General features: G+C 37.1%; 2 protein-coding genes across 8 annotated transcripts in view; one reads left to right on the plus strand and one right to left on the minus strand.

Annotated features, from left to right (window-relative positions):
* The window catches only part of LOC133524266 (kazrin), a 204,157-nt gene that overhangs the window by 118,850 nt on the left and 71,996 nt on the right, over positions 1–13,311 (minus strand). The gene's annotated exons all lie outside the window — the stretch shown is intronic.
* Positions 200–2,349, plus strand: LOC133524260 (uncharacterized). The gene has a single exon (XM_061860160.1). The coding sequence runs from the start codon at positions 710–712 to the stop codon at positions 1,688–1,690; it is 981 nt and encodes a 326-aa protein (XP_061716144.1). The 5' UTR covers positions 200–709; the 3' UTR covers positions 1,691–2,349.

Here is a 13,311-nt window from a genome sequence, read left to right on the forward strand (position 1 = left end):
CCTTAACTTACATAGGTGAAATTGATACCTACTCATAGGTAATGACGAAAAATAATTGTGTACCTGCGACAAACGTGTCTTATGATTATTTGGGTCTACGCGCAATAAGGAATGTAATCTGAGCGGTCTCTGGGACTGTTTCACACTACCTTATAAGGCGCGGACGTAAACAAACCACGACCAGGGCAGTTTTTGGGACTGTTCCGCAGTGGATGTATACTCGATACCTGCCTTCTCAGGACAGTTTGTGGGACTGATCCGATACAAGGTTTAGCAAACCTGGACAGTTATATGGGACTGGCCCGCAGCAGATTATGTATGATACTTGCCTTCCCAGGATGGTTCATGGGACTGATCCGACACAAGGCTTAGCAAACTTGGATAAGTTTTAGGGCTGCTGCGCAGCAAATTGTGCATGATACTTGCCTTTCCAGGACAGTTTATGGGACTGATCCGATACAAGGCTTAGCAAACCTGGACAGTTTTTGGGACTGATCCGATGCAACCTTATCACTTGGCACTTCTCGTGTATGTACATACCTGTTGTACCGCACACCAACATTTTTATCATGTCTCATAATTATCGATTACAGTTCGACACGAATCGGAAAATTCACTGGACGGAGATATTTATGGGGACTTCCCAGAATACCCACCAGAGGAAGACCCCGTGGAGATCATAGAACCCGACGCCCCCACACGCGCAGTCATGCGTAACGCTGCATCCACCGCTACGCCCATCGCTGGACCCGCCGCCAGGCCTATCACTACCACCACGTCTACCGTTACGTCAACCGTAACGACAGCCGCCACACATACAGCAGCGCAAGTCGCGTGCCCCGCCGTAGTGACAGAGGCGCTTGGCGCTGTAAGTACTGGCGCGGAGCTACTACAGAAGGAGAGCCCTACGGTGTTAGACAGCTCTGTACTGGAAATCCTGGGCGAAGATCCTTCTGAAAATATACAGTACGGAAAAGAGATACGCAAAGAGTTAGCGAACAGGCTCGAACACATCGCCACGACTGGCCTATCAAAAGAAGTGCGCAAAGAATTATTAGAGGCTTACCTGATACCGGCAAATTGTACCAAGATTGACGCACCCCTGATGAACGCGGAAATTAAGGCTGCCGTCACCGACGTACTAACCAAAAGGGACAAGGGCATCGAGATGCGACAAAAACAGCTAGCATGTGCAATTTCAGGGCTAGCAAGAGTAATTAATACAGAAATTGAGTCCAGTGAAAAGAACAATGAGCGGCTGAAACAACTCATGGATATAGGCCGCATCCTTTGCGACGTACAACATAGCGAGTCAGTTACCAGACGTAACTTTGCCATATACTCTATAAAAAAGGATCTCAAGGACCATATAACAAATACCAAAATCGACAAATACCTGTTCGGCGAGGAACTGGCGGAAACTTTAAAGACTGCCAAAGCAGTATCAAAATCTGGCACCGAATTAAAAGTAAAAAGCCAAGTTAGAAGCGTGAAAACATTCACACCTACCAGCAATTTAAACTGGAGAGCGCGGGCCCCAGCACGCAGGCAGCAGGGCCCTCAGCGGAACCGCGAGCCTGCTCATCGCTCATCGACGCCGGGTCCATCTTCGAGACACACACGAACTCCGAGGCACGGCAACTCGTCCAAGACATCGCAGCCTCCGCAGAGACAACAGCGGCGTCGTTAGACAAGGTAATGTACGCTGGCCAATTGTCTAGGTTCCGTGCGCAGTGGGAGATGCTAACCAACGACCGAACAATCCTATCATGGATAACGGGGTACAAAATAAAGTTCACGAGCCCAGTCATTCAGCATCAGATCCCCAGCGCAGTGCACTATACCAATACCGAGAAAGCCCATTACAATGAGGCGATAAAAAATCTACTCAACATAGGGGCTATCTCGGTCTGTAGACCATGTGATGGCCAGTTCTTGTCCAGCATATTTCTCCGTCCCAAACCAAATGGTAAAATGAGATTCATCTTAAATCTCAAGAACCTAAATAAATTCATAAAAACCGACCACTTTAAACTCGAAGATTTTCGTACCGCAATCAAATTAGTGTCGAAGAACTGTCATATGGCTACAATAGACCTCAAGGACGCCTATCTACTGATTAAAATGCATAGAGAATCTAGAAAGTACCTTAGATTTCTATGGGACAATAAAATATTCGAGTTTAATGTATTACCATTTGGTTTGAACGTAGCGCCATACATTTTCACAAAAATAATGAAGCCAGTTGTAAAACTATTAAGGACTTGTGGCCATTTGTCAACCATCTACTTAGATGATTTATTCCTTATAGGTCGAAGCTATAAGGAATGTAAAGAGAATGTAAGCATTTCAACAAAACTTCTACGCGGTCTTGGCTTCATTATTAACGAAGAAAAAAGTAACCCTATACCCTCTAAAACATGCAAATTTCTAGGACTGATCATAAATTCCGAAAAGCTCCAAATTTCCCTGCCAGACGAAAAAAGATCACACATTTCAAAAGAAATAAAAAATATGCTGAGTGTGAAAAGATGTAGAATTCGGAAATTTGCACAACTTGTAGGATCTCTAGTTGCAGCTTGCCCAGCAATCGAATACGGTCTCCTCTATACAAAGGAATTTGAAAGATGCAAATTTCTCAATCTAAAAGACGATGACAATTATGATAGACACATGACTCTGCCAGAGACACTACTGCCAGATCTTCATTGGTGGTTTCAAGCTGTCAAGCACTCAGTACGGCAAATCAGAATAGACTCATATTGCCTCGAAATCTTTACTGACGCCTCAACTACTGGGTGGGGAGCCGCCTGCAGGAACGAAACGGCGAGTGGAATATGGTCACGGGAGGAACAGCAAATGCACATCAACTGTCTGGAACTCCTCGCAGCATTTTTTGGGCTTAAAGTTTTTGCAAAAAATCTTAAAAAATGCCAAATTTTAATGCGCATAGATAACTCGACAGCCATTGCATACATTAATCGCATGGGTGGAATACAGTTCCCCCATCTTACACAGATAACCAGAGATATCTGGCAGTGGTGTGAGTCTCGCAATATATATATATTTGCCTCCTACATCAAATCAGCAGAAAACGTAGTAGCTGATGCTGAATCTCGGCGCACACACCCAGATATTGAATGGGAATTGGCCGATGGGGCATTTAAAGAAATCACAAGAAAATTCGGGTATCCTCAAGTAGACCTATTCGCTAGCCGGGTAAATGCCAAGTGTGCTAAATACGTGTCTTGGCATCGCGACCCTGATGCATTTGCAGTTAACGCGTTCACTTTAGACTGGTCTGAACTGTACTTTTACGCTTTTCCCCCGATTTCGATTATTCTGAAAACCCTAAGAAAAATCATTTCTGACCAAGCTCGTGGAATAATGATTGTCCCCTTGTGGAAAACACAACCTTGGTACCCGCTATTCCAACAACTTGCCACGTCAGAGTTAGTAATATTCAAGCCTAATGAAAATATTATCTCATCTCATTCCAGCAACCCGAAAATTCAGACAAGTCTTACCCTGGTTGCCGGAATATTATGCGGTCAGCGCTTCTGCGACGCAACGTACCAGCAGAGTCAGTAAACATAATGCTAGCATCACTTTCGGAAAACTCAATTAAACAATATGACACGGCGCTTAAGAAATGGTACAAATTCTGTGCAGAAAATAACTTGCAGTTATATGACGCGCCTATAACATCTGTCCTAGCTTTTCTCACGGAACAATTTAACAGCGGTAGCCAATACAGTACGCTCAACTGCCTCAGGTCAGCTATCTCGTTATTATTAGGACCACATATTTCCAAAGATGATCTAGTATCACGATTCTTTAAAGGTATTTACAGACTCCGGCCGCCGTTACCTAAATACAATGCCGTATGGGATCCTTCCGTGGTATTGGATCATTTGAGTGCTCAGTTTCCTAACGAAAACTTATCACTTGAAGCGTTGACTAAAAAATGTGTAACTTTGTTAGCATTGGCTACCGCGCACAGGGTTCAAACGCTAACTAAAATTCGTACAGATAATATAGAGAGAAACGATTCTCAGTTGATCATCAAGATACCGGATCTGTTAAAGACTTCCAGGCCAGGTTGTAAACAGCCGTTGTTGGTGCTCCCATTTTTCCTAGAACGGCCAGAAATATGTCCCTCTGCAACCCTAATTGCATACCTAGAAAATACGAGTCGCGTCCGTAGGAATATTGTGCAATTATTTATTAGCTTTAAGAAACCGCATAATGCTGCATCAGGACAGTCACTCAGCCGTTGGATCAAGTCGACACTAAAAAGCAGTGGAATAGATGATTCAATATTTACAGCACACAGTACAAGGCACGCTGCCACTTCTAAAGCTTATAAATGCGGCGTCACCATCGACTTAATCCGGAACACAGCAGGCTGGAGTGACAGTTCTAACACTTTTGCAAAATTCTACAATAGGACTGTAACATCTAACGATAACAGTGCCTTAGTAAAGGCTGTGTTCTCTTCGAATTCTTGATTTATCTTCTAGAGTCAATTTGTATAAGTTAAAAATTCTTGAACGAGTTAATCACAACTCCTTCAATCAATTGTATAACTTTGATTATGATCCTGAAGCAATAAATACATAAATATGATTGATACTTCAGTCTCCTTCATTGCCGACATTCCCTGAGTGAACTCTCAAATTCTACAAATAAATAAATATTCCAGGATACTAATCTCGAGGACGAAGCACAAGTATAATTAATGATTAAACGAACTTACCTGTAAGTGAAGTTCTATCATAATTATACGAGGTGCTTCGTCCGAAGAGATTAGTATCACCCCCCCGCCCTTAAGCAACGCCCAAATGCAGAGAATGTCATCAATGACGACTTGCTTACTCTGAACTTAATGACATGACGTTTGTGGCCAAGGGTGAACCTACCAGAAAAAAAAAAAAAAAAAAAAAAATCTAAACTATAGTGTTGTAGTGGTGTCACTTACGTGTTACTACAAATAAATAAATATTCCAGGATACTAATCTCTTCGGACGAAGCACCTCGTATAATTATGATAGAACTTCACTTACAGGTAAGTTCGTTTAATCATTAACTATATGCCATATAGCAATACAAGAAGCTTGCTCGATAGAAAATTGAATCGAGAATTTATATCGGGCTTTTTATTTATTGTCTGGCTAATGTAAAATCTAACCATAAGTAAGCAAAGCGTACAAGTCTAACACTCGGGAAAAAAATATTAAGTACTGAAAATAATAAAGAAATCATAAAAAGTATCAAAATTATGCAATCCTTGTAATCAAAGAGTTGGCCTGAACAGATTTTTTTGAAATTGCCGCGTTTTGCAGGTTCATGTTTCATTAGCCACGCTCTAGACATGACGAATTCTAATACTTTGCACTTACTTTCCCAGCTATAATTACTTCACAGCTAAGATAAAATACTGAAGGAAAATACATTATGTGTCTACTTGATAAAAGATGATTTAACATTAATCTTATGTATAAATTTATTTTAATTTGTATAATTATTTTTAATCATACACTGAAATATCACTATAACACTATAGTCACTATAACAAAATATTTCAAAACATAGTTAAAATATTCTATAATAATTTAGTTAGTACATTTATTTAATTTTCACTGTAGGTACATTGTTATTTTATGTTTTTCGTAAAACATTTTTTTTCTTAAAAATACATATTTGGAATATACAAATTAGCGTCTAAATCCATACAACCGATAGATATTGCTCATAGCTTTTCGTTACGCGCTGATCTATCCTTGTCACTTAGCCGATAGAATATCTGAAAGTCACGTATGGTATTGTCAAAGATGACTTGTTATTTTCAAAAACTCAGCGCCTATCGGTTCGTGTGTCGTTTACATTAAAGCTCTACATATGGCTAATAGATTCAAGGGAGTTGCTGTTAAGTGCACCACTTTGTTACTTATAATCTGGAACAGTCAAAACTTAGCATTTTACAATACAGTAATATGCACCATTGACCTAACTTCACCTTAAGCTTCACTGCATTTTACATACCTATTGAAGAACATGACAAGTTTGCATGAAGGCGATGTCATAACATATGTAATATCTAAATAAGTCTTAGATGATGTTATGCCTGAGGGAAATTACTATTATTAGGACATTTCACCAGAATGTCGCTTACGAAATTCCTTCCGTATTAGATAATACGTCTCGTAAAATGCTGAGAAAGTGATATTTGGTCTGATTATTGTTATCAAATGGCTTTAAAAAAAATACTAAGGTTAACATTATATGTAGGTACATCTAGAAAATCGTCTCCGGTAGGTAATACGAAACATATGTAATACTACTTCGATGGCAATTAAGCATACGGCTTGCCTGATGATAAGCAGTCTCCGCAACCTACATGGCTGATGACAGTAGAAAAAGTCTTGAAATATGTTAACACAGAAGCTGAAATAGCCAAAATTCGTGTATTATGGAGGAAAATCACAATAAAAGCCGACCCCAAGTAAATGGCTTAGCAAACGAGTTGATATAAACAAAACTAGACACAAGTACTTGCTTAATTTTTTTTAAAAAGCAATGTTAGCATCCTCATTCCACTTAAATGGAGGAGCTTTTTTCCTAGTAGATGTAAGCATATTAAGAGGAGCGGCTAATCCTCTATTAATTAATTTGTATAATAAATCGGTCTATGCTAAAACAAACCTGTTAGAATGTAATATAAATTAGATACAGTAACTATATAAAACTCGAGTAGTTACGTGCTTTTCAAACGCGGTATTGTATTCCCTTTGCGTCCAAAAGTTCCATCCCATTTAAGTACCCGGTGACTGCCAGGTCTACCCTTGTCATCATCACAACTAACTTTCACTGTTACATGGCGGAAAGTTGCCATGCCAACATTGCCAACTTAGCCAATCCAATTTATAGAGTTTTATAGGTAGTTAACATGTGGTCAACATAATGTTTGTAGTTGGACTAATTGGTACGTTAATACTTAGCACAAAGTTTCAAGTGAAATTACATTCCCTTCAAATAGTCCTAAGAGACGATACACCAAACGATATTGTTTTTATAATAATTTGTTTTGGTACCTAACTAAAATATCTCTTGGGTTGATTTAATAGAAGCTTTGAGATTTAGGTAAGTAGTTATTTCAGTGAATCGGCGAATTAGGCTCGATTCATAATAAAAAGCATACAAACAAAATACAAACATTCAATTCCATTAATATTTTTATAATCAACGTGGGTCTTATTTATTGGAGTTATTACGTTATTAAAATGCTATTTCGGTTGGACAAGCAATGACTACTGATTAAAAAAGTCCATTTATAGGACAAGCACTGCGCTGATATCTTTATTAGGTGCCGTCATAATTTACGATATAGTTTCGCTCGCCGAGCCGTATCGCTAGAAGCTTTAATAGAGAATGGCTGCATGCTCGATTTGCCGCAATATTATAGGAAATAAAATCAGCTCGCCCACACCGGGCACAATAGCCTCGGCTGAAATAATCTCGAAGGATCATATTAGAGAGGAATAATGAAACTCTTACGAAGAACGCTATAAAATGTTATTAAAAGGAATTGTGGAAGATTTAGCTGGCACTTACAGCATCAAATAGGAACGGAAGAATTATCAAGGAACGGGAATAAAAACGCGTTTCCTTTTGTTACTTAAAACATATTAAAGTGAGATAACATTATATCCTTTCAATTTGGAACATTCAAAAAGTACACGTTTCAAGTTGAAATGTAGACCTCTACCTTTGTTCTTGTAATCATTCGTTTTGGTGTCAGGAGTATTTGTAAAGTGCACTTAATGTACATTACGATTCATTTTTAAACTAACAATATTTCTATGTTGATGAGCACTTTATAAAGATGACGCTCGGATGGCAACTGTCACTGCATAACCTTCACCAAGGAGGAATTTTGGTCCAAGGATGTCAAGTTCTGGCGGTTCCGTGGCCATCTCCCTGACAATGCGGGGTTGCGTAGTGCTTGGTACTGCATAATGTGATTTGTAGTGTTTACTTCAAAAAATTTTTTATGATATGTATGCTTGTTTTAAGGTATATAAATATGGACCACTAGTTGCCTGACTTAAAGATTTCATTTCAATACTGTAGAGGCATTAATGCAGCTGCAGTTGCCATTCGAACGTAACCTTAACGGCTTTTTTCTTTTTCCTAGCATAAACTACTTATGTTAATATCGTGGTAACGATAAGTGATATAATACGAACAAATAACACCTAATGTATTAGTTATGAGAGTGAATAAGCTGTATTGAATGCTACAATGTACACAATATTGGTTTGAGTGGGTTGTTTGTTTCGTTCAATGGAACCTGCATGGCTAACTCCGCGATGATTGTTTCTCACGACACACTGTTCTCTAGTTTATGCAATAATACACTTTTGTACGATTTTCATCAAAGTGTACCTTTGTATTTTTTAAAGTTATTTGAACTTTTTATTTATTACATTAGTAGGTACATAGGTAGTTACATTTCACTCATGCGAGGAGGTATATTTCTAGCTCCATTATGTAAATGTTAGTCATATGCAGTGTTACTAAATGCATTATCAAATAAAGATTATAATGTTTTAAATGTTTTATACGACATTGAGCTGAAATTGAATATGTTTACTACTGCAGGCGGCCAACAGTGATCGCTTCTTAAATAAATGTTTATTACTATTCCCTCCCATGCCACGCGTCATCGTAGAAAATCTTGCTAAGTAACATATTCCACAAAAAATAGCCTGTAGATTCTTTTGTTATTAGATGAGATTAGATGGGGTGTTCAGAACAGAAGACTATCCCTGAATGAGACTTTTTAAAAGTCTAATTAATGCGTTAATAAAATGACCAGGTACCTACAGTAAAAGGGACTCCATGCCATCTTACTGAGTAAAACGGCCTGTCTAATGCGCCGTGTACGGGGTAGCACCCACAGCATCCTGCGTGCACTTGCTGAACAGTCGGACTGCCTGATAACGCGCCATTGGGACACGCTCCAGTGCGTGCTTCTGTCCGTCGGTATTAGTTAGATTTTTTTTTTTACTTTATTGCACGATGTAAAATTGTACAATTGGCGGACTTAATGCCTTAAGGCATTCTCTACCAGTCAACCATTGGGTCAAACAGAAACTTGCAGTTAGTGCAAGATTGTACACAATGAGAGGGAATATGAAACACAAATCAAGTTATTCTCAACAATATTATATTTATACACTTACACATATAAAAATAATAGCAATATATACCTGCATACATACAAATATACACAACATACATACATATATATAAATAAATATATATTATGTATTAAGTTAGTTTTTAAGTTTTTTTTCTTTTTTATGTTACTAACACTTGTATTTAAAATGCATTTTGTTGTTATGTTGTACTAACTAAACTATGGACCAAATGAGTCTACAATAAATATTTGTTATACGGCTTAATATTATTGAAATAATTTCTTTACAACACTCATTTAAAACTTTTAAAGCAAGAGACCACCTCATAGCAACTACTGGCTAAATAAGTAAAAGTTGATTAACCCATAAACATTAATCTAAAACCGCAAAACACGTCTCTAGCCGTGTGTCCCGCGGTGTCAGGGGCGCATTAGGCCGCGGAACAGGGGTGCGTATCGATTGGCACCCCGCCGGCCCGGCACTACATAATATTGCTCTCAACACCCAAACTCTCCCTTTGTATTGTTGCAACTTCCGTGGAATTGTTTCGGAAACACTACGTTTGAACTCCTTGAGTTTTTTTGATGAAATTGAAATTGAATAAGTTGGGGATGAAAAGTAAACGATAGTTGTAGCATTTCGTTAAGCTGATGTTTTGGACTTTCAACGTCACGTTATAAAACTCAATACAAGACACAAAATTCTAGAAATTACAGAAACGGATGATGATGATGTAACAGAAACCAAAGAGAATTTGAAATAGAGGTGTATTGACAAAGAAAACTTTGCAGCCACGTAAATTTACTGCCATCTTTCCACACATGATTATAACTTTTAGAACGCCATTTGACTTTGATCCGTATTCTTTCACTAATATGTGTTATATTTGTTAAATATCAAAAAGTGGCGCCATCCTACCGGGCACAACCTAATGGTTGTGGCGCCATCGCTCGAAACGATGCTACCATGCCTTTGGTCTTTGATCTATTAGATGACGCCACTTTTTGATATTTAACACATAGCAGTAAAATTATAAGGATCAAAGTCAAATGGTGTTCTAAAAGTATTAATCATCAATCATAAAGATGGATAAGCGCTGGTGGCCTAGCGGTAAGAGCGTGCGACTTGCAATCCGGAGGTCGCGGGTTCAAACCCCGGCTCGTACCAATGAGTTTTTCGGAACTTATGTACTAAATATCATTTGATATTTACCAGTCGCTTTTCGGTGAAGGAAAACATCGTGAGGAAACCGGTCTAATCCCAACAAGGCCTAGTTTATCCTCTGGGTTGGAAGGTCTGATGGCAGTCGCTTTCGTAAAAACTAGTGCCTACGCCAAATCTTGGGATTAGTTGTCAAGCGGACCCCAGGCTCCCATGAGCCGTGGCAAATGCCGGGACAACGCGAGGAAGAAGAGGATCAATAAAGATGGCAGTAAATTTACTGTGGCTACAAACATTTACTTTGACAATCCACCTCTATTTCAAATTTTCTTGTCTGAAACTGATAAACTTGAGGATTACATGTATTATAAAAGAAAAGACATTGATGACAAGTCAATCTCCGTAACAAATCCATAGGTAGGGTACCCAACACATTCGTCATAATCAGGCTTCTGAGTATTTTTAGCACGGTAAGACTAAAGTGAGCTATGGAGTCGTCGTAAACTTTAAAATGAAAGTCATACTCATACTCATCCTCATTTATTGAGTTCGTCCGGATAGTTTTTAAAATATTATGATTACTTATTATGTAATACTGTTTACATATAGCTTAGATAAAATATTGGAGCGATGAGACTGCAATATAGGTAATATTTATTATTATTATTTTTTTGTGTAAAATTTAATAACATATATGTAAACAGTATTACATATAAGTAATCATAATATTTTAAAAACTATCCGGACGGACTCAATAAATGAGGATGAGTATGAGTATGACTTTCATTTTAACGTTACGTACCTAGCTTAGATAAAATATTGGAGCGATGAGACTGCAATATAGGTAATATTTATTATTATTTTTTGTGTAAAATTTAATAACATATATGTAAACAGTATTACATATAAGTAATCATAATATTTTAAAAACTATCCGGACGAACTCAATAAATGAGGATGAGTATGAGTATGACTTTCATTTTAACGTTAAGTACCTAGCTTAGATAAAATATTGGAGCGATGAGACTGCAATATAGGTAATATTTATTATTATTTTTTTGTGTAAAATTTAATAACATATATGTAAACAGTATTACATATAAGTAATCATAATATTTTAAAAACTATCCGGACGAACTCAATAAATGAGGATGAGTATGAGTATGACTTTCATTTTAATGTTAACAACGACTCCATAGCTCACTTTACTCTTACCATGCTAAAAATACTCCGCAGCCTGGTCATAATATCTTATCGTAAATGCCTTTTACAAATATAATATATGACAGGAATATTTTCGTCATATAATCTCAACATCAATAAAAAAGCTTTTTTGTCCAAAAATGTCCCATTAGCATATGATATCACCTGCGCCATGGCCGTTAATCAAATCCACGGACGCAGGGGCCCGATTTGCTCACCATCCTGCCTGCTCTAATGAGTCAATGTTATACTGGCTTTGCCATCATTTTATACAACCAAAAAACGACACAGTAAATACAAGAGTCAATTTAGAGAAATGGTAAATAAGTTCCTTTAATACGAGTACCGTTATATGCTCGTAACATTGCATTCTCTTATTATTTGGTCAGACAAAGAGTCGTTAGATTTTACATAGCATTTTTTCGTTAATTTCAAGGGTGCATTCCTGAGAGTAATTTCAGTAACTTTCTCAAAGACACCGGTATGCTAATTATTACCGGTATTCGGTGATAATAAAATAAAATAAATAATAAATAAATAAATAAATATTATAGGACATTATTACACAAATTGACTAAGTCCCACAGTAAGCCCAATAAGGCTTGTGTTGAGGGTACTTAGACAACGATATATATAATATATAAATACTTAAATACATAGAAAACACCCATGACTCAGGAACAAATATGCATGCTCATCACACGAATAAATGCCCTTACCAGGATTTGAACCCGGGACCATCGGCTTCATAGGCAGGGTTACTACCCACTAGGCCAGACCGGTCGTCAAAATAATAATAATATTTTTTTAAACGTTGATAATTCGCACATGGATTGCCTGGATAAAATAAAGCCACCAATAAGGGCGGAAAGGTTAATAAACTAAAATTAACTAAGTCAAAAATAATATAAAACTAAAAATCTAATTAGTTATAACATAATACTAAAAGTGGCGCCCTATCCTGTGGCGTGATTGTTAGTAATTCCTCGCTGAATCACAATGTTTACGCGTTAAACGACACATTTATGTTTTGGAAGAGATATAAAACAATCATGAAACAAAACGAATTCAACTTGGAATGAGGAACTCAGTATCGTAAATACAAGGCTTCGCCCGTCATAGAAATGTGACACGACTGTTTAACCTGAATTGCTGTGTAACATTTCACGTCAATGTTACCATAGAATACTCCCGGTAATTAGATATATTTTTAATATTCGATTATTACGGATAATCCTGTAAGTACACATACAAAACTAGTTTTTAATACGGTGACTCATTTAGAATATATATATATATATATTTATATACATTGTGTAATTTTGATATAGCCACAAACTTAAACTAGACGTAGGTAGGTTTTAGTGCTATAAAACAATCTAAAAGATTTTTTTAATTTAGTCTTAACTACCTATACTATATTATAAAAATAAATCAATAAATATTATAGGAACATTCTTACACAAATTAACTAAGTCCCACGGTAAGCTCAAAAAGGCTTGTGTTGTGGGTACTCAGACAACGATATATATAATGTAGAAATATTTAAATATATAAAAAAATATCCATAACTCAGGAACAAATAAAGAAACTGAATAATATTTAAGAATAATATTCTTTTTAAATTGATTTATTTTTCGAACGGCTATATATTACGTACATCATGGTCACTTGTACTACGTTTTGAGTTAAAACATTGCTTGCTGAATTATTTTATATAGAAAAATAAACGTTCATTTTA

This window comes from Cydia pomonella, chromosome 13 (assembly GCF_033807575.1).
Source record: "Cydia pomonella isolate Wapato2018A chromosome 13, ilCydPomo1, whole genome shotgun sequence".
Taxonomy (NCBI): Eukaryota; Metazoa; Arthropoda; class Insecta; order Lepidoptera; family Tortricidae; genus Cydia; species Cydia pomonella.

Coding starts and splice junctions, on each gene's coding strand:
- LOC133524260 (XM_061860160.1), top strand. CDS start 710: ATGCGTAACGCTGCATCCACCGCTACGCCCATCGCTGGACCCGCCGCC.